Genomic DNA, 26,147 nt, shown 5'->3' on the forward strand with positions numbered 1-26,147 from the left:
GATATCACAGTCATTCAAATGCTAAGTGACTTTAACTCTGCTGCGAATATTAGGAAGGAAAGAAAATTCCATCATCTACTATGCCCAGAAAAAAAAAAAAAAAGAAGATGAGACCAGTCTTTTGAAAATCCTCGCACTCTACCGCTCCAGTGTCTCACCTCAAGCCATTACTGCCGTAGAAAGGGCTCGACACGTGCAAAACGCAGTACTCTGTCAGTCTTCATTAAATCGTAAAACCATGTGCACGGAAACATACTGGCAGCTCTCTTAAGAGACTGATTTGCTGATCATGTTTTCATGTTTTGCGATCATGTTGTCAGCGCCTTGCTTTTTTGGCTGCATGAGCAATTAGCACTTTGTTGCTGCAATGAGTTAATTACAAGCAGTTTACATGTCGAGGAATCTCAGGGGCTGACGGGTATAAACCTGTCCCATGTGTCATTAGAGGAATCATCCATTAAGTCTCTCTCTCTCTCTGTTTGCTTCACAGGTCACTGATGGAGGCACCATCAAGCAGAAAATCTTCACCTATGATGCCATGTTTAATACCAATTACTCTCACATGGAGGATTACCGCAGACGTGAAGACCTTGTATACCAATCCACTGTCAGGTGAGCCTGAAAATAACTCAACTTTGATTTAAAACATGGGACAGCATTTCACAATCTTTGCAAGGTGAAGCAGCGAAGCACAATTGTCATTGTTGCATTTCACGCTCAGTGCCCGTGTTGTGCAGGTAGCAATGCACGCTCATCAGTGCACCCATGGGTGTGTTGTTTTAAATATGAGGTGTGGTCAGGCATGTTGTTCTAGCCCATTGTCTTCTTGAGGCAGCAGAAATCCATTGGCACAGTATTTTCATGCTGATTTAAGCAGTGCATTAGCTTTGCCTACATAGTCAGGTTCATAATGAAAGTACTATGTGCTTGTGAAACAGAGAGATTAGTGTTTCTACGGAGGCCCCGAAGTGACATGAGGAAAAAAAAAAATGAAGAAACATTTTTTTTTTTGAAATCTCGAGTTTTTAAAGTCGAGATCTCGAGTTTCCCCCCAAAAAATAGATTTTTTTTTTTTTTCATTATTCAAAGAAAGTCTGATTTTACGATTTTTAACTAGTTGTAGTTAATTACTGGCAAACTCTGAACTGTGTTATCTATGAACTGTTCACTAAACTGTGAACTCACAGTTTAATCAATGATTAGGGCTGAACAATTGATCAAATCTGAATCGCAATTCGGCCTCCTGCAATTTTACATAAATATCACACATATCACACAGTGATCATTTTAAATATGTTATTGCATTATTTAAAAAAATGACCATTCCCTCTGATCTCACAAATCATATCATCGCAATTGCACTTTCCATCTCAAAAATGGCAACTAGATATGTCTTCAAAATCGTTCAGCCCTGCTCTTGATGCTGTCATAGTAAATGCACTGAGATGCTTCTTCAGTGCCACAACTTCTGCTATCAGACTGAGCCAGACTGGGTGAAAGGGTCACCACATGAATACATCAGGAGAGGAGGCAGTGGCAAACTTTAATCAGCAACTTTGCTCAGGATAATAAGTCCAGTGTTAAAGATGTAGGTAACATCTGGCTGTGCTGAGTCTCATTACAACTGCAGTAGTGCATTTATCCCAGGTAGTGCCACCACATTATCATCGCGGTGAACATGCAGAGGATGCGCACACACACACACACACACACACACACACACACACGGCTCCACAGGTTTGACTTTTTTTTTTTACTGAGAGAGCGAAATGCTAGTAAAACGGGGGGAGTCATCTGGATCTGGTTGGCTTGATTACACGTTTATGACTCCTTGGGGACTTTCTTCTTTTACCCCAGGCCCCAACAATATGGCTGGCAGCTGCCTGCCCCTTTCCCTCATCTCTTGCTCCTTGTGCTTTGGCGCTCCTCCTCCTCCTCCTCCTCCTCCTCCTCCTCCTCCTCCTCCTCCTACTGCAGAAATCCCTCTGTGAATGTTCAGCAGCACAAAGAAAATGCTGGCCACACGTTGCAAATGGGACTTTTTTTTAAAACAAGAATGCTTCACACTTTGAATCCTTTTTCGCATTATCAGTCTTTAATCATCTTGGTTCATCTCATCGATGTCCTGCTGTTTATCGTCTAATTCGGCTCTTGCACATCCCAGCCACTTTTTAAAAAAAAATAAAAAATTTCCTCCACATTAGTCCGTCAATCTCTCTCTTCTCTCATGTGTGATGTTTGCTGCCCAGCTGAGATTAATTAATCTGGACAATCCTGCTGTCCCTTTTGGGAGAATAAGTGTCACCACAATACAATGGTATGCACCATTACATGCTCACAGTATTATGGCTGTACACACAAATAGAAAAACAACGCCTGGAAATCCACATGAGCGCACATGTTCACTGAGAGAAAGTCTAATTCATTCCCTGAGGGAGGGAAAGGTTTAAAATAAACCAGCGTCTGAACAGGTGTATGTTACCTGCACCCAGATCTGTATCTGAATGCTTAACCTGTGACTGCTGCCTCAGTTTGCATCATTTTTTAGTCAGGAAAAAAAAAAAAAAATCTCTTCGACTATTTGCAATCCCACTATTATGGTATAACAACAGCTCAGCACTGTAAAGAAATGCAAAAAGCTAAAATTGTGCTCAATGTAATCTCCCGTTCCCACCTGAGAATGCTCAATCTTCTTACAAAGGCTTAGCAGTCCGACAAATCCGTTTGTACAACCCAAAATGAACGTCTCAACATTATCTTTTATAAACTCGTAGCGTTTTGCGGAAAACTGTACATTTTTTTGTTGTTGTAGCTTTTACTTTTTGGCGAACACACTTTTTTTTTCCGCCGCAATATTGATTGCGATGCTGCAAAGGATTCACAACAATAGAGGATGATTTTTCTGAACACGTGTCATCTTCCAATTATTAGACGTAGCTTCAGAAGTGACACTGACACTGACGGGAATTGCAGAGTATTATCTGATTTTGACAGCGATCGGTCGTACCCTTTCAAAGAACGGTAGCAGCTGTTTACTTACGCTGTATTCATGTGCCGCTGAGATTAATCTTGTAAGATGAATGACAGATTCACAGATTCACTCACATGTGGCTGATGACACTTGAAATTTGAAGGACCCCCGGTTGTCAAGCGCAAAGAATAGGAATGGAAGTCTGCATTTAATTAGTTGACAAAAGTAGCACAACACAGCCTTGTTTTAAACTATTTCTTTATTGACTTTTTCTGACAAACAACCTCGTCTTATAAGTTTGTCAAGGTTGTTGGGACATAACGTTGGCACTGGTGAATCCTACCTCACGCACGATGATATTGATAATGGTCGATGATGATCATGGGAAACATTGCGTCTACTTCCAACTCTTCTGCTAACGAAAACCCATCCTCTCCCAACATTTAAGTCTCTGTAAAGAAAATACCGATTTTTTCTACTTCACACCTTCACACCTATATATATATATATATATATATTACAATATAGTGTCTGAGAGGAAGAAATAGAGATAGAGAGAGGGAGCTGGAGCTAAACCAGCTCTGTGTTTGTGTTCAGTATTTCATTTCAACTGCCAACATAAAAGTGAAAATGTTGTGCTTCTCTACGTGTTTGTTGAACTGGAAGTTTCATATCTGAGTGTTTATGTTTAATGTTCTGTACAAACACTGATGAACAGCAGTGTTCATGGATGTTGGTCCTCCGTTAACTCTGCATGTGTGTGTGTGTGTGTGTGGCGCTGTGGATTAGGAGGTGCGACCAAAGCTGTTACGTTCACACACTTCGGTCCTAATGTAAGCGAGTAGACCGGCATGTGTGTAACTGTGTGTTTGCCTCCTATAGCGGACATGCCCCCCGGGGTCTCAGAGCAGATAATGTCACTGAATTTTACATGATTTGAAACTTTTTTTATCATTCAAATCTAGCTGGGTGGTTGGTATCACATTTCTCTGAGGGGCGACTGTTTTTTTTAAAGTTTTCACTTAACAGGAACTTTTATCAAGCAGTTTAAATTCTCAGTAATTATGTTACATAAATGAGGATTTCGCAACTATAGCATTAGGCCTAATAAGAGACACAGCTCCACCTGCCTGTAACTTACAGCAAGTGCTCGATGGAAGATTGTTTCTAAACCAAATGATTCCACTCTCAAAGGCATCGGTTGTGTGTGCTTAATTAATGAATCGTGTTCATAATCACGGTGTTAATATACACTACTATCTGATGTAATACACAGCAATCAGCTTAAGTTACCATGTGTATTGTTTGTTTGTAGTCTCTTAAAATCTTAATGCGGTGAGTCGAAGGCTTCTGTGACACATTGGACAGCAGTGACAGAACTGCAGACATGTTCCTCTTTTGATTGAGCCTCATGCTTCAAGCCTATCATAGCCTCTTAACACTGATGATGTGTCAGTGCCTAATCTAGAAATGGTTTTACACATTTCACCGTGGGAAGGGAAAAAAAAAAGAAGTCAGGTGCTGCTGCCAAAAAGCTGGCATTAGTGTAGCTTCATAAAAATGCAATGCAAAGTTGGAACCACTCACATCAGTGACTTTGGAAGCAGCTAAACTGCAGGGCATTCTCTCCAAGGTAAATGGTAAATAGTCTGTATTGATATAGCGCTTTTCTTGTCTTGATGACCACTCAAAGCTGCTTTACACTGCAGTTTTGCCATTCATCCATTCATACATCTTTTTCATTCATCCATTTTCATACATCTATGTACAGCACAGTTTCTATCACTCATCTTCCATACCCATCCACATGCTGCTGGCACAGCCATCATGGAACAACATAGCGTTAAATGTTTTGCCCAAGGATACGTCAGCATGTAGACGAGCAGAGCCGGGAATCGAACCAACAACCTTCAAATTGAAAGACGACTCGATGTGCTTTACATAGTCTTCAAATTATTTTTGCATGTGCACAGAATGAACAAATAATGTATGACGCCGTATCAGGGCCAACTATGGAAAAATACAAAATAAATATGGACGTGCGGGAAGGGGGCAATATTTATCGGATAAAGTTGCAGATTTATGAGATTAAAAGTGACTTTTTTCTCATAAATCTGCATCTTTTTTCTCGTGGATTCACTACTTTTAATCTCATAAATCTGCGACTTTAGTTTCTCGTAGATTTGCTACTTTTAATCTCATAAATCTGCTAATTTATTTTCTCGTAGATTTGCTACTTTTACTCTCATAAATCTGCTAATTTATTTTCTCGTAGATTTGCTACTTTTAATCTCATAAATCTGCTAATTTATTTTCTCGTAGATTTGCTACTTTTAGTCTCATAAATTTGCGACTTTAGTTTCTCGTAGATTTGCTACTTTTAATCTCATAAATCTGTAATTTTTTTCTCGTAGATTTGATACTTTTAATCTCATAAATCTGCAAAACAAAAATCATAGATTAATTACTTTTATTCTCATAAATGTGCGACTTTAGTTTCTCGTAGATTTGCTACTTTTAATCTCCTGAATCTGCGACTTTAGTTTCTCATAGATTTGGTACTTTTAATATCATAAATCTGCAGCTTTTACCCCCTCCCCTGGGTCCGTAATTATTCTTTTTTTTCATACTTGGCCCTAATGCGCCGTTGTACATATTTGTTCATATTATTCTAAAATGTTTGTCCCGATGTCAAAAATCAAACTCTTTTTGGAAGTGTTTTTCATCAATCATTTATATGCATATATGCATAGCTGTGCATACTCATTTCAACATTTCTTAACAGCACAGATGCTGGTTATATCATTTGTCGGCGACATGAAAAAATGAAGGTGTGAACATGATACAATACAGTGTAATTGTTGTCAAAACAAGGAGCCTGTGCTTTAAATATGGATTGTTTCATTCACACGTATTGGATGTGACAAAGAGCAGCAAGCTGTACGCTGCAAATGATGCTGCAGACTATCTCCTCTACAGATGAGAGCAGTGCAGTCAAAAAAAGAAGTACCTGGGAGTCAAAAAAAAAAAAACCTCTCAGGCTTAGACATTGCATTAAAAAAGTAATATAAATTGGCTGCCACATATTTAAAAGACTCCTGACAGAAACTAACAGCTGTCACTGTGACTTAATGTCGCAGTGACATGGCCTCAATTACTCACATGTACTTAGCAGTATACTGAAACTATTTGTGACACACACACACACACACACACACACACACACACACTAAAATTGTGTTTAAAAAAATCTTTGTGAAGTCGTACAGAATGTCCAGGTCTGTTTTTAGCAGTAGAATCTACCTCTGAAACTTTTTATGGCCACTTTTTTTTGTTTTTCCAGACATAACCGCTGCGATGTCAAGCACTTTTTACTTTATTCATGCTATTTCCCCTTTTCCCCGTTCAGTCGTGATGCAAATTACACCAGCGTGGGAATGTTGCCACACAAAAACATGAATGTTGAAATTGCTCACTTGTTCAGCCGAAATGCAGTAATAGACACAGTGAGTTAAGAGCCAGTCAGTAGTGGTTGGAAGTGCTAAAAGAGCCGACCCTGGGATTTTACTTCCAAAGGAAGTCCTTCTCCCAGTAGGTTTGTGTGTAATGTGATGCATACATAATGCTACATGTCTTTTTTTTTTATGGGCTGTTTTCCTATTAGCATGGTAGACACGCACCCACACATGCACGCAATTATGATTGTGTTTGTTTTTTTCCTTACGCTAACTTTGCATTTTGAATGTTAAGTAATTGTGCACTGACAAATTATGCCATTTTACAATTAGTAGGACCACATAATGGACGACTTCTACTGTGTATATGTCATTTCAGGGGGAATATGAACAGCAACATTAATTATAAGGACCTCATTTCTGAATATGTCACTCTTCACCTCAGTAGTCTTCATCCTTTTACACACAAAGCAAGCGTAGAAAACAGACTAACACTCCAGTGACGGAACTGCAAAAACATGGATTTAGACGGTTCCGGCCATTTGAGATTCAGAAAACCTCCATGTATTGAGATTTGTGTTTTATTCTTGACACTAAAGTCTTATTTTATGATGGAAACCTAATTTCCTCTGGACTCTTGTGTTCAGGGATGCATTTTCTGTTTGACTTCTCAAATTTCCACTAGCATCCACTGAGATTTCCTCTTTTAATACAATGGTCTCACCTAGTTTATTTGTTGGTGTCATGGTGGTTTTTTTGTACTGTACTAAATATTCTACTTCCGTGACAATGGGATCAATTATGTTTTAGTCAAATTACCCACAATTTGTGTGGTTTCTTTCCACCATTTGATTGGCTTATGCACACCATAGTATCAGGTGAATACTCATACCTAGTGAGCAAATTTGTCTGTGTTTTCTAACATTATTATCATTATTGTCACACCTCTCTGCATTTGCATGGGTTTGAATCCATGAACGTAGGTTTGGCAAACAAAAGACCCTGCAGCACTGTGGGTAAAAACCGATTGGGCTATCGGCACGTACGAGAATAATAAACAGCCAGCACAAGGTCAATCACACGCCCCCTTTTGTACTCACAACAATATTTACATCATATATTTTCATCCAGGGAACGTGGGTCATTTCACAACTATCTTTGCATCCCGTCCTTTGTCTCCTTAAAGTGTATCGACCACCTGACTGACCGACTTTATTGATCCCCAGACTGGGAAAAACATTGCATTACAGCAGCACGGTTCAGGCACTTTACATTTCTATAAATATAAGAAATAGAAGATATGACTTTTGATATGGACTACGGTTTCTCATCCTGACCCGTTCACCTGTAATACCTCAGGCCAGAGAGAATATCGTACAATATGCTACTTAATCCAGAGACTGAGTGCATGAGCTATCAGACGCCGCTCTGTCAAGAAAGGTCTTTTTCACTCTGCGTCTCAGCAGTTGCAGTTGCTTGCATTTGTAGGCAGGATGAGTTCTGGAGGAAGGCCTACATAACAGGAAAGAGCTTTCAGATGCAACTCCCAGGGGACAATCGATCTCTCTTTGCAGTGCATGCTGTTTTTGCCGCTCATCCACGGGGGCCCATTGCCCATCGATCTCCACCGAATATGTACTGGGGTTTTTTTTTTTTTTCTGTACAGGAGAAATTTTGTGATGAGTTTAATGTGGTTTGCTGGAAACTGACTGACTACTAAGTTCACCCATTCACATTATAGTGTTTGTTGTTTTATGCATTTATTTTAATGTATTCCTTTTTTTTTTTTTTTTTTTGTCCACACGTGTACCTTGGTTTGTTTCACTGCAGAATCAGCAGTTTGTTACCCTCCAATAATTTAGGCTCATAATTTCTAAACAGAGTAGGAGACGGCGAGAATAACTCATCCGTGGTTCCAAGAAACAAACAATGGAATATTAAAAGAGATAAAATACTAATTTAGTGGAGAGGTTTAGGTGCACAGAACAAAAGGTAATTGGAAAATACAGAGGTAATCTTCTGGTAAGATGTGAACCATGAATAGGAAAAAGTCATAACAAATCACACATTTAAAATCCAGTAATAAATCCAGTGCTATTATACTTAAGTATGAGCAGGAATAGAAACACTCGTTGGTATTTACTTAACGGTTTAAAGGTGCAAAGGTTTTCTAAAGAACAACTGAAAGTAGCTTCTTACTGGGAGTGGGTGGCCGAGAGCTTCAGTCACTGCCGCTTTTAAAAGACAAGATGTCAGCTTATGTCACATTGTTTCTATTTAAAATATGATCTCGCCGTAATTTAGATTTCAAACATTAGCTGAGTCGTTACTTACGAATAAGAGGCAGCAGTAAGAATAAATAAAAAAAATTGAGTGTTTTTTTGAGCGGGTCCACGATGGACCTGCACCTCTCAAATGCCTGACATAAAAGATTAGTGGGCACGTTGAAAGTTTAATTCCTCTAGTCTTAATATTTAACGCGAGCCTGAATATTCATTGTTCAATTTCCCTCTTTTCCCTCTCCAAATTCTGATGGACTTATCGAGCCATCAAACTTGAATAGCAGGCGGCCCCTTCAGAAATGCTGCGGTTGGGGGTTTCTTTGTGGCTCCGCTCATATTCTGGCAACGCGCCTCAACATGCCTCATATTTATCTCTCCCCAGGTTCTTTTCTTTGCGCCGGTTGGAGTCCATGAATGCGGCAATCAGAATTATGGACCAGGACTATGGCTTTGTTTGTAAAAAAAACAATCAGCGTTTACTGCAACAACACACTCACACCCCTCCCCAAAAGACAAAGCCAATTACCTACCAGCTGCAATCACAGAGATAAATGCGCTGCTTTTTTTTCATTTTTACCGTGTGTTTAAAACAAAAAAAAAATATTATGCCTCTACTTTGAGGAAGCATTGGTAGAGACGAGCTCACTTTACATCTTGTAGCTTTGTGGAACCTTTTGTTTACGATTGGTTTATTCATTAGACCTTAACTACCCCCACTTCAGGTTCAGAGCTCTACTTTCTCGCTGCACATTTATTCACTTAAACAGAGAACTTTTCAATCCTGGAACTCCAAATACTGCAGGGCTGAGCCTGGGGACTCCCATTTAAAGCATGTCATGAAACGCCGAACAATGTTTGATGTGTTTTGTTGCTGAAAATTGATCGACTGTCAATAATCTCTCATATTCAGCCCAGGGGTCATGTGGGGTCAAACAAAATCAACAGGCAGATAATAGATGTTCACGTCAACTTCAAATGGATTTTTATAATGGATGGATTTGATTTAGACTTTGGATGCAAATAAATCATTTAAAGGCGCCATATGTAAGAATGTGGACAAATACGGTTACTACACTCAAATTCAAAATACAGAGGTCTTTTAGGTTTCGTTTTCTCCACCATTGTAGCTCAGACGTAACTGGCAACCCGTGGTTGCTCGGCAGCTGAGACTCTACTGACTGCAATGATTGATAGACCGTGGTAGGTGGCGCCACATGCCAAAACATGATGTCAACACATAAACATGATTTGTGGTTCGCAAAAATATATATTTTTAATGCGAATATTTTGGCTGTACTGTTGTTGTTGTCAGTTTGTTATATGAATATTATTCCTGAGTCTCTGTGACATATTAGGAGGATTTTATGGCCAGTTGCTTTAGATTTATAATGTACCTTTAAAGCTGATATCAGTTCAGCTTTTTAGTTGGAGTTGAAATGCCTTGCTCAGGGGTTTATGTAAAACAGTGTACAGTAAAGCCTGGGTGCTTTGAGCATCCGGCTTCTTCTGAAACACTTGGGCAACAATGACAATTGTTCCTGTTTTGCAGGAATAAATCACCACGGCTAAATGCGGCTTCTCCTGAATTTGTTGACATATTCGCTGAGTGCACAATACAGATTCCAATCCCTAGTTCTCTTATAAATGCAGCTACTATATCTGAATTAATTATTGCTGTTTTCTTTTACTGTTGTTCAGGATTTTGTTGGCGGGGGGGGGGGGGGGGGAATAGGTGAAGAAAAAAATGACATCTCCTTCATTAAATGAACAGCACGATAATGAGCTCTAACTATTTGAAAATAGATGGAATGGATGCCATATGAATGTAGAAGCTATACTACCGTTGTGTATTGGCGTGCACAAAGTAAATGGCAAGATTTTTTGTAACCTCTTGTCATTTTTTTTTCCTTTTCTTCACAGGCTGCCCGAGGTACGGATCTCTGACAACGGGCCTTATGAATGCCACGTGGGCATCTATGACCGGGCAACGAGGGAGAAGATTGTCTTGGCTTCAGGGAATGTTTTTCTTACTGTTATGTGTGAGTACCATCACCGCTGCCCTGCACCTACTATACATATAAAAGCAGACAGGTCTTCCATACAGTATTCAATGTATGTGGGGCTACACACAGCAGGTTGGACATGTACGACAAAGAATGAAAAAATAGAGCTGGCAGGCAGCAGCCGAAGCCCTCGTGATCACAAAAAACATCGAAAGGTGTCAAGTGTGAGAGGGAGGATGTTTTAAAACTGATGCAAACAAAAAAAATACTTGTGTGTGAGTGTGTGAGTGAGTGCGTGCGAGTGCGTGCGTGTGCGTGCGTGTGCGTGCGTGTGTGCGTGTGTGTGTGTGTTCTTGTACTTGCAGCATACTGAGGACCAGTGAGGGTTTTTAAACAACAAAGTGAGGTCATTTTTACAGAGTGAGGACATTTTGGCCGGTCCTCACTTTGTTTTCATTGAAATCACTTCCTTAGGTTGCTATAACATGCTATACTCAATTTGTCAAAACAAAAAAATCTAATTTTGGACGACATAGTATAGTATGACGTTTTTGTCAAATTTTGGACCAAAAATTTCCGGTCAATTTTTTTTTTCAAATTTTGGACAACATAGTACAGTATGACGTTTTTGTCTAATTCTGGACAAAACATTTTGGGTCACTTTTTTTTTCAAATTTTGGACGACACAGTATAATGGGGCTCCACCTGCAGACATTTTATGGTACTGCAACCAGTAGTTCTTTATAGATGTAAGTAGATATTTGTAATTGTGTTGATTTATAAAGTGGAAATGCTGGTCCTCAGTATGCAGCAAGTACAAGAAGGTGTGTGTGCGTGTGCGTGTGTGTGTGTGTGTGCGTGCGTGTTATTGTGTAAAAATGAAAATGCTAATAACTGACACTTGCATCTATATTGAGCAGGTGGAGATTTGCTGCTCAGCTTGAATATAGATCAGCTCTCCACAACAATCATTTTGATTGTAAGAGCTTCTCTTTCATTTCTGTGCTAAGCCTTTAAGATTTGCAGTTGTGATGGAGAAAAAAAGAAAGAAAAGAGTCTCGCTGTTCCGTCAACCCCCCATTTGTGGAAAAGACTATAGCACACTTGTTTTTGATGAAACACTTGTGTTTACTTGGTTTATTTGTACCAGCAATCTGGGTTTTATTTGTTTGTGTGTGTGTGTGTGTGTCTTTGTTTCACACTAGTCTGAACAGTATGAATGTTCGAACATCCAGCGTTCAGCTCCATTTTAGCTGCTTATTCTGTGTGTGTGTCAAGGGTTTTGTCACAAAACTGAGAACATTTGAAAAAAACAACACACCACTTTGATGCTCATTGGCTCAGAGACTAAAGTCGGTGACTCACCCTTTGCCCGATGATTACCAAATGCATTTAACACGGAGGTCATTTTAATGTTCAAGATAGTTATGCTTTCATTGCTGTGGGTTTTATTTACGGGCACATTTCAGAGCTCTCAAGGTCACTGTGCACGAGTACATCGGCAGTATAACATAGATACAACAAGATGTGTACAACATATTCAAAACAGAGAAGAAGAAGAGAAAAAATACTATATGTAGTTCAATTCAATTTTACTTGTATTGCAGCGAATCACAACATACGTCATCTCAAGGTCCTGCACATCCTCAAGAAACCCAACAATTCACACAATGAGCGAACACTTGGCATCAGTGGACTAAAACACTCTTTTAGCAGAAGGAGAAATCTCTGAGCGATGTAGAACCAGACTCAAGGATGGTTGGGGTGAAAGAAAAAAATGAGAGACAGAGGACAGGTGGAGGACAGGAAGGGTTGCGAGAAGGGATTAGAGGGAGAAGTATAATACATTCTAATAAACACTTCTATGAGCAACTTCCTGTCTACAGTTTCCCCTGTGTACCGTCTCAGCGAGCATCTTCTCATTGAATTGAGAGAATCTACCCACTGTCACAATGATGTCACAAAGAAAAAATTACTTGTCACACACACACACACGCACACAGACTCGACCATTAGTAAGTTTAATTGACCATAAATATATGTTTCATCTGGATCGGATCAGGATGACAGATTTGGCTTCAATTTAAATAAAACATGGGAAGTCTCATTTTAGTTCAAATTCAGATGTGTGTTCCATCATAAATCAGTGACATCTCAACAGGCTAATAATAGTAAAACAGTAATAGCTATAAACAGGTACAGTTCTATACAAATCCAGTGGATCAACATGTAAGTATTTAAACCTCGACAGACGTCTGTGCTCTCCGAGTGCTCCTCAGTGTTTCCTCTCGCTACCTTGACTGTGTGTGTGTGTACGATTTTTTTTAATGACATTTTCAAGATAGAACTTTATCTACGGAACGTTTGACTGCATGTAAATAGAGAATGCGTTTATGTCTTCTTTTACCTTTTGAACAGGAGAAGACTGAAAATATAATTTCCTGATGGTATATATCACGGTAAAAGGGAAAATAGTAAAATCACATCGATAAGAAAAGATTTTCCGTGTCGAGACCGATGATGAGAAGTATTAAAGTGTATATGTATGTGCGGAATATTTTATAGATGGTGTCATTCCATTCAGTCAGTGGACAAAGTGGATGTTTCCTCATCTATTTATCAGTCGGTTATACAATTATTTTAATTATTTATTAGTTCCTACAGCTAAGACACAAAGTTCTCCATATGGTCCCATGGTTAATTAGCAACACATTTGAATTATTTGTGGAACACCAGAAAGAGAGTGGGAAAATGTGACAATATAACTCCATTATCACATTTTGTGCCTCTGAGAACTGCCTTTGGTTTTTACATTTACTTTTTTAATGACGCCCTTGACCCTCTCTACTATTCTTTTTGATGTCCGAGCTCACGCCGCTCTATTAGCGATCCGCTCGCTCACTCTGAGACTCAGTCGGTGGGTGGGGATTACTCAGTTAGTTTCAGCACTGGGTGTGAAAAGGTGAATGATGTAGTTGTGGGATAGTTGGGGCTCCCTCACTCAGCTGGGTCTTAAATCACCACTCCACCAGAGAGAGGAAGACGAAGAAGAATGGCCTCTGGCATTGTGGCTAATTGCCATCTAAACTGAAACAGAATTATTCATAACCTATTAGTGTGTCAAGTTCAGTGGGAAGTAAAGAAAAAAAAAATGTAGAGAGGAGAAAGAAAGAAAATGAGAGGGAAAAAGTTAATTAATAGGAAGCAGAACACGGAGAGTATTTTAATTTTTTAAAGGGCTTCATAAATAAGAATTACCATTTTAATGAATCCCCTGCCAAGAAATTCAATCATCCCGTTTTAAAAGGCTAAACCCTGAACTCTTGGTACCTGCACTATTGTCCTTCAGTCTATAAAGTTTGAAAAGTCTCTTCTTTTTTTGTTCCCTTCTTGCATTGGAAAGACATATGTTGACATTATATTTAAGCCTGGAGGTCTGAAGAGTCTCTCGTATAAATGAGTGTCATTGTCTAACTATGATTACCACTTAAGCTCAAGTTACACTCACTAATGAATCCAATAAATCACTGTTAATTACTGATACTACGAGTTACAGGAAGTGTGGTCTAATGTTGCGATGTTTCTAATAGTTACAAGCAAGCGATATCAAAAAATAATTGGGAATACATTTTATTGTTGCTGTTGCTGTTGTTGTTGTTTTTTATTTATGTGTTTATATCCCCTCGGACAATTGCACCGACTGGCTTTTATCCTGATAATGAGAAACATGATTAAGATAAAGTGCATACTTAGAACAAGTGCAATTAATTTTGCACTGTGTTAGCAACATTTTCGCCCCATAACCTGAATGAGCTGCGACGGTGCTCTGCGTCTGGAAAATGGAATTGTTGGAGAACAACTCCGTGAACGTTTATGAAGAGGCACTCGGCCTGTTATCAGAGTTCAAAATCTGCATCTGAGCTGAAGGGTTATGGATGAGGAGTTAAATGAGAGAAAAAGCTGCAATAAAGTGATGGACAGGATCCTTATTAGGCTATTGAATTTACTGTCAAGTCATTCTCAGTCTCAGTCCACACAGGCTCCATCCAACAAGATGTAAATACACACTGGGCAGAAAATGGACAATGTAATAGAGTTGAGTCTTTTGACCTCTTTCCTCTGTGCTACAGTTCAAAACACATCGAAAGCGCCTCAGCTATCGGACATAAAAGGACACAACACATCCAGTTCTTTGTTTTACCTGTATTCCCCGGCTGTGTTTTAATAAAGTGAAATTATTTTATTGAATATAGTCATTAAAGGGGACTTATTCTGCAAAATCACCTTTTGAATAATTTAAATCCTTATATTTGGGACTCTGGAGGTTCCCTCAATTGGCAAAGTGTGCAAAAAGATGACTCACTCATGTTTTTGTCGTCCTCCTCATTCTAAGTACAGGAGATGAAACGTGATGTTGACTTCCACACTCATTTGGACGTCACAATGCGCTAAAGCTCAGCTTTGTCCTTAAAACACGTGAGAGTGCTGGCGAGGGCAACGGTATCCGAAATCCGAAGTCTGCGAAGTCGGCGAAAAGTTCTATTCTTGGCTCCACAGTGCAGCACAGAGTTCTACACAAACTTCCAGCCTCAGAGGATTTATCTGTCCAGTGCATACATGTTATATATGACGGCAATGTGCCTGCTAGAGCCTGCAAATGATCACTTTTCCAAAATGCTAGCTGCTGTTAGCTCTGTGGCTGATGTCATTTCTTGTCCCTTAAGTTTCGTTTTACTTTTTTTTTAAGGTGGACCTAAAGAGATAAACCGAGCGTTCTGAACAGGGCTGTTTTGGCAGGGTGATTGAACTGCTGTGGTGCTTCATCCTTATGGTATTTTCACCAAAGCATGTCACAGACATGTTCATTAGGACACCAGGGAACTAGGTTAACTTGGACAAATAGGGTATAATATCACCACTTTAAAGCATTGTTAAAACAACAAATCTAATGGTTTATGACTTTTGTACAAGAACAACATTTAGTTGTAAAAAGGTTAAATACTGTAGCTCCAGCTGTAAAACGTGTTGGCTTTTACAGTCAATCACATAAGACAAGGCATGAATAAACATACAGTTGAGAAAAAATTTAAAGTAAATAAAAAATATTCCCCAAATGCTGTTTTTTTCATTTTTAACACAGCTTTTTCAAAGATCCCTGTTTTATTTTGGATATTTCCATTACTTGACTTTGCATACAGAAATTCAATTATTCCACCTACCAGGGTCAAAATGATTAGCCCCCTTTAGAACTGACCTTTTTATTGCACAAACCACTGTTGTGCAATGATGTGCTTACACTTTATTATAATGCTCGAAACTTTTAACATCAAGTTAAAACTGAGGGTTATCTCCCAATTTGCACACATTATAAAATCTTATTTAAGGGTTTGAGTTGTCACTTGAGAAAGCATCATGCCAAAAACAAAAGAAATCAGATTAGACTTGAGAGCAAGGATTGTTGATGCTCACAAAGCAGGAGAAGGCTACACAAGCATTTCCAAGTGTCATGAACCAGAGTGGGGTTTTTTTTTTTTGTGGAATAATTTAAATTAATTACTGTGTGCAAAGTCAAATAATGGAAGTATCCAGAATAAATCTAGGATGTTTAAAAAAGTGGTGTTTAACATCATTTGGGAAATACTTTTGAAACAATAATGAACATTTCCATGAGGGGGTGTAGGTCCTCTCAGGTGTATGTCAGGGCATTATTTTAATTCAGACAGATTTCTAAAGCTTGTGTATGTTAGAATAATAGCACTTTTAAGAGGTTTTGATCCAATCAAGTCATTGCATCACCCTTCAATTAGGCCTGGCTAATAATTCTCGAACAATAATATATTATTGTTGTCATTATGATGTCATTTTGTTCAGTATCAATCCAACACATTTTTAATATACAGCACTGGATAAGATGTGCTGTGCTGTATGCTTTGCTATTATGATCATCACAATTATTTCTCAAGCACTTTAATGGAACACAACCAGAAAATGCAGATTCACTCAGGAGAAAAGTCTTTAATTATCCATTCATTTGAAACAGTTATCTCAGGATAAACCTTTTCAAAACATTCATTTACTTTTTTAATTGTTTAACCAACAACATTTAGAAGGACCTTATGTTTTCTTATTTATAACAATATTAACCTTTAAAACATTTAAATAACCTTTTTGAGAATAGAATTTGTTCTGTACATTTGTCATTTTCTCTGCTTTTCTACTTTATTATGGTACTGTCTGTCTGTCTGTCTGGTGGGTTATTACAGTTTAATACATACAGCTTATTCTAATTTCCTCACGTCTGGGATCGACCTCTGACCCATCACATAAAATAGATATTTCATTCTGCAAACACTGACATATCCATCCCTGTGAAGCTAAGGTCATAATTCCAGGCTTTGATGGGAAACAGAAATCGATATCTCTCCCCCCATTGGTTGAGATGGGGTCATTATTTGTTATTACCCAAAATGATTCCTATGCGACATTCCACAGATTACAAAGAAAGGTTATTTCCTCAGAACAGAGCCTGACCTTGGGAGTCCAACTGACAGTGTTTCTGGTTTCTGCTGAGGTTGTGGAGGGAGGTTTGTCCCTCAGTGCCTGGGCAGACAGTATGTCTCTGATTTTACCTGATAGCCAGTCCAACACATCAGGGACAGTCTAGGAATAAGCCTGTTTTTTGGACTCAGGCATTCCACGAAACAGAAAAAGAAGCCTATAGCCTACTCATGTTCTGTCCACTCTAATGGGGACAATTTGGCAGGTGATATTGTTCATATAAACACCCCATATGAAAAAGATATTAATGTAGTTGTGTTGTCTGTTTATTATGGCGTGTTTCCACTAGTGCGACTTGCTTCAGCACGGCACAGTTATTTTGTGTTTCCACTAGGGATATTCCCTAGTATGTGGTACTTTTTTTTTAGTACCTGCTCTGACAAAGTTCCAAGCGAGATGAGTAGGTACTATGCGTGACGTCATCGAACAGCCGGCCAGTGCACAATCAAAGCGAACAATGCCGAACTGTAGATCAGTTAAAAGACGATCCTAAAAACATGGGTTAATCTCCAACAATTACCAGGGAAATGTCTAAAATCAGGGCCACATGGTTGGTGTAGTGGTCAGCGCTCTTGCCTTTGCAGCAAGAAGACCTGGGTTTTCTCCGGGTTTTCCGGCTTCCTCCCACAGACTAATAACAGGCAATAAGGGGATTAGGTAAATTGGTCACTCTAAATTGACAGTAGGCGCGAGAGTGTGAGTGAATGGTTGTTTGGTTCTACACTCTTAGAAATAAGGGTTCCAAAAGGGTCCTTCTACAAGGGCTGAGGTTCTACCTGGAACCATTTGCTTCTGAAAAACCCTTTCCAGAAGAAAGGGTTTTTCAAGGGTTCTTGGTAACACTAATGGTTTCAGTAAGAACCATTTTGATCCAGAGAACCCTTTAACACCACTTTCCTGAATAAAGGGTTTTAAAAGGGTTCTTGGTGGAACCCTCCAAAAGGGTTCCGGGTGGAACCTTTTCAAAAAGGTTCTACCTGGAGCCAAAAAGGGTTCTCCTATGAGGACAAGCCGAAAAAACCTTTTATGGTTCTACTTAGCACTTTCATTTCTAAGAGTTTATATGTGGCCCTGCGATGGACTGGCAAACTGTCCAGAGTGTACCCCGCCTTTCGCCCTATGTCAGCTGAGATTGGCACAGCACCGCCCCCTCCTGTGGAGGATCGAGTGGTAGAAGCTGAATAGCTGTCTAAAATCTCAGTATTTAACAAAGGGATCTGGTGTATTTAGCGACAGCACTGCTGATCGCGACCAGTGATCCACATCACAAACCCTGCCACTGTAAAACAAACCCTAACCCTAGTGTCACACCCTAACCCTAACCCGGAGTCAGGTCATGGAGGAAGTACTGAACAAATATTTTTAATTAACTGATTGTAATGATTCACTACTTTACAAGACACTAGTCACTCGTTTGTGTGTGACTCCGCCCAGGTACTATTTTTGTAGTGGAAAACCAACCTAAATCGTGCTGAGGCAAGGCAAGTTGAGCTGGGACCACAGGTGGAAAAGGGGCTTTCGATGACTACGTGACCATTTTCATGGCTTGTGTGTTTAGATATCTTGTCATGCATTTCAAAAATCCCTTCGTCTAACCTTTTGTAAAGTGAGAGGATTATGATTTAAAGGATACCCTTCACAAGGCAGCAGGGCTGGTATTTATAACCCTTGGAAAAGGAGATGAGTGCATAGGTGTAGTGGGACTAATTACCTTCTCATCCCATAAAACTAGGATTCGCTTCAATAATGGATGCCAAACTTTAATTAAGCGCTGTGTATATTTAGTCGCTCGTTTATAAATGAGTTGGATTAATGGCGTACTAGCCAGGCCTAAAGACACAAATGCCTGCAGACACAGCAGTGTCAGTGTACTCGCAGGAAGAGTTTAGACGGCGTGTGTGACATCTGCATGCTTGTGTGTGAAGAGTCTTTGAGGCGTGGGGGTTTGCTCGGCATCGGCTGTTCTCCTCTCTGTCGTGGACTTGTTTGTGAAGCGAAGAGAACATCTTGGCCAGAATGAATCCACACCTAGAGTGACTCCAACAACAGTGGCTTAATTGTCAGCTCTCAGCGAAAATGCCAATTTTGTCAGACTCATCACTCGTGAAGTATTTTCTAGTCTAGTCCTTTAGCATGCATCGGGGCCACTGAAGGGTTTGTTCGAGAGTGCTTGATATGATTCTCCATCACTCTCTCATTTATCCTCTGCGTCACCTTCCTGCTGATCACACCAGTGCTCCGCCACGATCAGGATCAAACACTAGTGATATGAGAGTGAACATGTTTTAATGCAATAGTTGACAAGAATCTCTTGCTTTATTTTATTACAAGCTGGGGAATCAGCAACTGCAATAACCCACATTTTTTGGTACAATTTGGCACTAGGTATAAACAAAACAATTACACACATTTTTTGCATTGCCAGAATATTTTGACCAAAAAATGTCCAAGGCCACTGAGTAAACAAACAAGTTTTGAGCAAACAAAACCCATCACTCATTTGCAAAACCTTTGGCAGCAGCGAAACCTTTTATATTATGTTGTTTTCTTTGTTGTCTTACTCTTGTTGGATTGTTTCTGCTCGTCTTTGATGACAGTATCTTTTAAGTCTGTTTGAGGTATTGTAGCTTTGGTAGATTCAAGGTAAGGACCAGTGCTTGCCTCTGGTTCTGCTGAACGTGTGCTGTGAGTTGTCTTGATAAACACCTCAAACCTCGTACTCCGACATTCCGTTTTTTCCCTTTGATTTCATCATTCCTTAACAAGTTCAATTCTTTTCGTACAGAGGAAGCAAAGCAGCACGATGGAACCTTCACCGTGTCACTCAGGTTTTCTTAAGCTTGATTTTGTCCACTTTTTTATTTTTTTTAAGCATTAAATCTTTTCCCAGTAACAAATATGCATTATATTATATTATATTATTGTTGTACTGGTGCTGGTATCTATCTTCTTTGAGCTATTGCCTGTTGATTTGTTGACTGTATGATAAAGCCTGAAACACATAACAGAAGCACATTTAATTATTTGCATGGTGATTTTTTTTTTCCTCTCTGCAATCCCTACAACCTTCAGAGACTTCTCTAAATGAGTTTCTTCTTCGTGCCACAATCTGAAGTGTCATAACACAAATTTGATTGATGTGCCGAGGCAGCTCTTCTCATATTTAAATCATTACATCACTGAAGATTTCTTACTAACTTTCTTTTTTAGTTTTTTATGAAAACAAATTACATGTATTTATTATTCCTGTCAAATGTTTGGTTAAAATACTTGTTTATGCAAAATTGGTCGATTTGCATTAATGTCTGAAGACATGCTGACATTATGAAGTTACGATATTTTGCATCTTGCCCAGTGATTTTGATAAACAGAACATGGCTCCCTAATTTTATAAGAACATTTTCTCATTGCCATTATTCAGTTTTGCTGAATGAGAGGTGCAGCAACATGTTGCCTTTGAAACCAATTGGGGGGTGTGGGTGAAATTAATTCAAAGAGCAAATTAATTATTAAATGTCTGTGTTTGAGCTAAGCCCGGCGGTGATAATTGAGGCAAAAATAAACAACCCGATAGCTTCCTCAAGGATTTCTCTACTCAACATTGAACTGCTGGTCCGTGCATCGTTTGGTTTATGCTTCTTCTGTCTTATTTTCACCAGCCTCTCTACAAGCAAGCTGTTGTTGCATTCGCCTTGTGTGTCTCTCTGTGTGTTAAAGTGTGTTATCGCAGAGTACTTTGACAGGCCTGTCATTGTGATCGCTTTATCACTGCGCAAGATGCACTCAAAACTTAGCAGGTGTAATTGAAATCAAAATGAAGGCCAAGTTGTGGGTGTTCCTGCCCATGAATACATAGTGCTTCCAGTGCTGAATACTGAGTAATGACTCCTCTCATTCTGTCAATATCAGCATTTCAACAGGTTGATATAGTTTGTTTGGATTTGTCATTATTCTCGCGACAACATTTTAAACCTTTGTCTGCACAAACAGTGGAGTCTGCTATAGCCGCCTTGCTACCAATTAGCTCGAATTGGATTTTTCGGCATACACTCAAAATCATATTTGCGGCCGTATTGTATCTCATTTGATGCTGCATTAACGACGAGCCGTTTTCCCTTCCAGCTCATTCAGTGCCTCATTTGGTTGACGTTCTCCCGACACACATCAGTGCGGTAGTCAATGTGAGCCGAGGTTTTAGCCTCGCGAGTAAGCTTCTGTTTTCAGACCTACAGAGACGCGGCAAACAAAAAAAACAAGCATCTAATCTTTGCATCATATCATCTGCTCACTAAAAGACTCCAGGGGACAATATTTTGGCTTGAGATATTAGCCGTGTCTCAGTAGTCGAGGCTGCAAGTGTGCGAGTGTGCAAGTGTGCAGCCGACAAGGCAGACGGAAGTCACACGCTGTGAGAAATGAGAGCGTCTAGCCCACACGGGCCGTGGGGTCCTCTTCTTCTTCCTCTTCTTCTTCCTCTTCTTCTTCCTCTTCTTCTCCTAATAGAATCCAGCAGGCTGTAGAGCGAGAGATGAAAGGTCGCCCTCCACAGTTCAAAGTCGTGAATCACAGTTCTTCCTGCCCCTTGAAACCCAACTGTGAGTTTAACACTTAATTAACGAAAACATCCTAAAAGTAAGATGTATTTAAGTATGTATTTTCAAAATACTAATAGTAGTATTTTTTTTTAGTTAGTCATTTTTCAGTCAGTTTTTGTGTTGTACCAGTTGTATTAGTTTTGTGTATTTATTGATTTATTGATATTTTTTGCATTACTGGAGGAAATAGAGATGATGCTAGTGTGTGATGTCTCTCAGACTGAGAGACAAATATGGACAAGTACAATAATTTCCCTTAAATGTTCGTAACCTGGAATAGGAGATTTATGATTTAAACAACAGTTTGTACAAAAATAAAACACTGTTTAAACCACTATTAGATTTTTTTTTTTCTGTAGAACAAACAGGTCAAATGTTCCTTAATTCTTCTTTTTATTCCAAAAAGAGCTGAAACGACTTAGTAAGTCCTTGTCAATATTAAATAATAAAAATCTTCAAATTTAAATCTATATCATAACCATATCTTATTTTGTAATGTTATTAATTTGTAGTGTATTTTATTTATTTATTCTTTTTTTTTTTTGCATTTGTGTTTGGTTTACAATTATCCAGACTCCATTCTCGTGTTTTTAGTAAAAGTTCTGCCACTTGCCCACAAATATTTCTGGGATAGCCTCATCCGTGAAGGATACACAAATGCATCCTTCAAAAGGGGGCCAATGTTGACGGTCGCGTGAGAAGGAGCCGATGATTCGCGTGACAATCGGGACAGCCCACGACGACGAATGCACACTTGGAGGATGCGGCCTTGACTATTGCGACAGCTATTGTTTATCAAAAAAAAGACCTTGATTCACTGTGTGCGTGCTATTTCTGTACACTGATTAATTAGCAAAGGCATTGTATAGAGAGGCTAACATAAGCATTGAATGTTATGGCATGAAATAGCCATGAACTCTCACCTCAGACAGTAGCATTGTGTTGTGTTCAGTAAGTGCTTGAGAAAGATGTAGGTGAAGTGTCCTATTTTCTGCAGCCATGCCTTTGTTGTCGGCTTTTATTTTAGTTTTGCCAAAGCGATGTCTTAAGTACTGTGCATTATCCGGTCGTCTTCTCATCACTGCACCCACTTTATGGCAGGAGACTCTGCAGGCGCATTAAAAGTTTAGCGCCTCAACTCCGATGTAGGCATGTCCTGAGTACACCCTGCTGCTTCCATCACCATATGGCACTATTGTTAAAGAGCACAAATTAGCGACGTGCTCTGTGCACTAGGCTGCTGCAATAAGCAAATACTGTTTTTTTTGCTCCGCGCAGCATGGAGCCATGTTTATCAAACTCCATAAAATGCAGCATCCCCTGCCTGTCATGCATTAATCATTCAGGAGTGCCCCTCCCCCCGGTGCATATTCCCAGTCATGGCAGGGCATCAGTAATTGAGGGCACTATGCAAAGATCTCTCTGTGCCGCGTGCTGTTTCACTGTAAACGCACACTGCTGCGAGTGGCGAAGGATAAGAAATCTATTGAAGTCAACGAATCCGATCAAATACTGGAATACTGGTCAAGTCAAGGTTGTGCTGAGCTCAAAGTTGTGGAGTTGTCAGTTGACAGAGAGACAGTGTGTTTGACGAGATGAAACTTTCAGCAAATCAGCATTTTTTTTTTTCTTTTCGACACTAAAGACAAAAGTACACATCTTCAAATACATCTAAGAATCTTAAAACCACATCAGAGTAACCTTGTGATGTCTTTCATGATTTAGCCCTTTATCGTTTTCCTTGGGTAGCGTTCTTTTATCCTGAGATGTGCATGCCTGATACTGAACACAGTGCCTTCCCTGATGTCTCAGCGTGGTTCTCCGTGCGCTGTGAAGTGTCGGTTTTATTCCTTGTGGCACAGCCTCTCTCTTTCTCATCACCCCCTCTCCCCCTCACTAAGGTCTTCATCACTTGCTGTGCTCTGCTCTCCACCAAGGTCCCTCCTTGTGAGTGTAGTTGACTGAGGAAGCGACAGAAGAGAAACAGCCACGCATCCCCAGAGACAAACTGCCGATTGTAGCAAAAGATGAGAAAAAAACACTTTCTCGCTCAGCCTTTTAGCTCAGTTTCACCTTGCTTGATAAGTCTCCTTCCCCGACGAGGAGATCCAGGTAAAATAGTCTCCGGCGTCACAGGTATGTTGGAAGAAGTTTGAGAAAACTTAAGAGACAATATTGTCTTTTCCTTAATAATGAGAGACTCATGATGTGTGATATTATTTTAATCATGTCATTTCTCGAATGAGGAAGAAAAAAAAATCAACTTTGAAAAGGTCAGGTGAAAAGTGTCAGACAGGATATGGAAATATCTTTCATACCATTGCATCCCTGTGGAGTGATTTGATTTATTTTTAGTTTGGATCAATGTGATGATGAGGGAGATGCGTAGCCTGTTTGCTTTCCTCTCATAACCTTTAATTTGTGACTGATTTCCTTTAAATATTTGGGCCCATTGTCTGTGCTCCCTGACAAAAAAATATCTTATTATAATGCCAGCTGCCTCGAGACGTTTTGATGCATAGCTCACCAGCAGAAATATAATAAAATGTCAAGCGCCCATTCACCCTGAAAAAAAAAAAAACCCCAGTGCAGATGAGTTTTCCCATTTCTTTTCCACAAAAAACCCATTGACAGTTGATTATAAGTTGATGTAAAAGTCAGTGAATTTCCCTTTACTTGGAACTATACCACGGCCGTTGAATTTTGGACTGACTTTCAAAAGATTCCATTATAGTATAGTTGGGAGAAAACTTAAAGTAGATAAATTGTTATTTCTGCTTGTTTGTTTTTACATTAGTTATAAACATCTGCCACACCGAAGAGGTTTGTGAATGTCATTTAGTTTAAGAAGTTTGGAAAGGGACTTATATTTCCAGGGGAGATATAAGCACTTTTTCACTGTGGTCTTAGCTCTTTGAGATTTGACACTCATCTTTACTGCAGCACAAAGGACTGTGAGACAGGCGTTAAATTTATGGGGAAAGAAGAAATACAGGTTTAGGAGGCCCTGAAAGCAGCCTGTGGGCATGGATCAAATGGATTTCATCTCAGTGTGCCCGTTTCCCCAAACTTGAATAGGAAACAAGAAGAGGAGAAGCTGCAGGGGGAAATTGAAATGGAAAATGTATATTATATTAAAAGTCTTATTCAGTCCGGAATCCATCAAATTAAAGGAAGGTATGACTACAACAAAGTTGCTTTGACATTTTCACGCTGAAGAATAATGTTAGAAATAGCCCGAAATGGATGCATCACATTAGAAACTATAAACTATGCTGGTGCTTTTGCAAATCTGTGCCTTAATTTATTCTTGAAACAAACTTATAAGTTCAGGTATAAACAGAACTCAGATGCTCAGTTGATCATTCAGTTTTATTTTAGGGGGATTAACCATTAATTGTTTCTGTTTTATTTTTCTCTATGTTCTTTAACTTCTTAGTTTAGTGACAGTCGTCGTACCACCGGGATCCCTTCCTCAAAGATTTGGCTCACTAGAGGATTCCACACAGTCTTCTCCTGTCTCCTGTGTGAGACATTATGTTGATCATAATCCCGCCGAGAAATCCCACGACGGAATAGAAAAATATGCAAATACGGCACTGTTTTATTATGCAACGCTTTCACCTTGACACCAGAGCTATCATACATCTTACCCAGATTTGTACAACTGAAATTGAGTTTGTTGCATCACGTGACAAGCTATAAATATATGGGACTATTGTGTTTTCAGTACAATTTTTCCACATCAATGGCATAGACTAGAATAGTAGTAGTTAATAGGACCCAGTCCATTGTTCACCCATTGCTGCAGCATTTTCAAGAAAGGTTGATTTTGGTTTAATTTTGGTTTAATCTTATAAATGTGTCTGAAAAGTCATTCTGTTTTTTTCATCCTAACCTGATCGTTCATTTGAAAGGGGACATATTATGCAAAATCAACTTTTTCATTTTTGTTTTTATCATTTAAATCCTTCTATTAGGTCCTATCAGTCGGCGATGTGGGAAAAAAGATGATTCACTCAAAAAATGTTATTCTTGGCTCCACAGTGCAGCACAGAGTTCTACACAAACTTCCAGCCTCAGAGGATTTATCTGTTCAGTGGATACATGTTATATATGACGGCAATGTGCCTGCTACAGCCTACAAATGATCACTTTTCCAAATGCTAACTGCTGTTAGCTCCCAGTAGCCTCTCTGGCTGATGTCATTTCCTGTCCCTTATGTTTCGTATTACTTTTTTTAAAGGCGGACCTAAAGAGAAAACCGAGCGTTCAGAACAGGG

General features: G+C 39.4%; 1 protein-coding gene across 1 annotated transcript in view; it reads left to right on the forward strand.

Annotated features, from left to right (window-relative positions):
- igsf21a (immunoglobin superfamily, member 21a) overlaps positions 1-26,147 on the forward strand; it is a gene marked incomplete at both ends in the record, with an annotated part of 161,976 nt that overhangs the window by 89,670 nt on the left and 46,159 nt on the right. Inside the window, 2 exons of the mRNA XM_083892836.1 lie at positions 491-612; positions 10,629-10,747. Coding sequence (XP_083748962.1) covers positions 491-612; positions 10,629-10,747 — 241 coding nt within the window. The remainder of the gene's footprint in view (positions 1-490; positions 613-10,628; positions 10,748-26,147) is intronic.

The sequence above is a fragment of the Microchirus variegatus genome, assembly GCF_963457635.1.
Source record: "Microchirus variegatus genome assembly, chromosome: 7".
NCBI classification, from domain to species: domain Eukaryota; kingdom Metazoa; phylum Chordata; class Actinopteri; order Pleuronectiformes; family Soleidae; genus Microchirus; species Microchirus variegatus.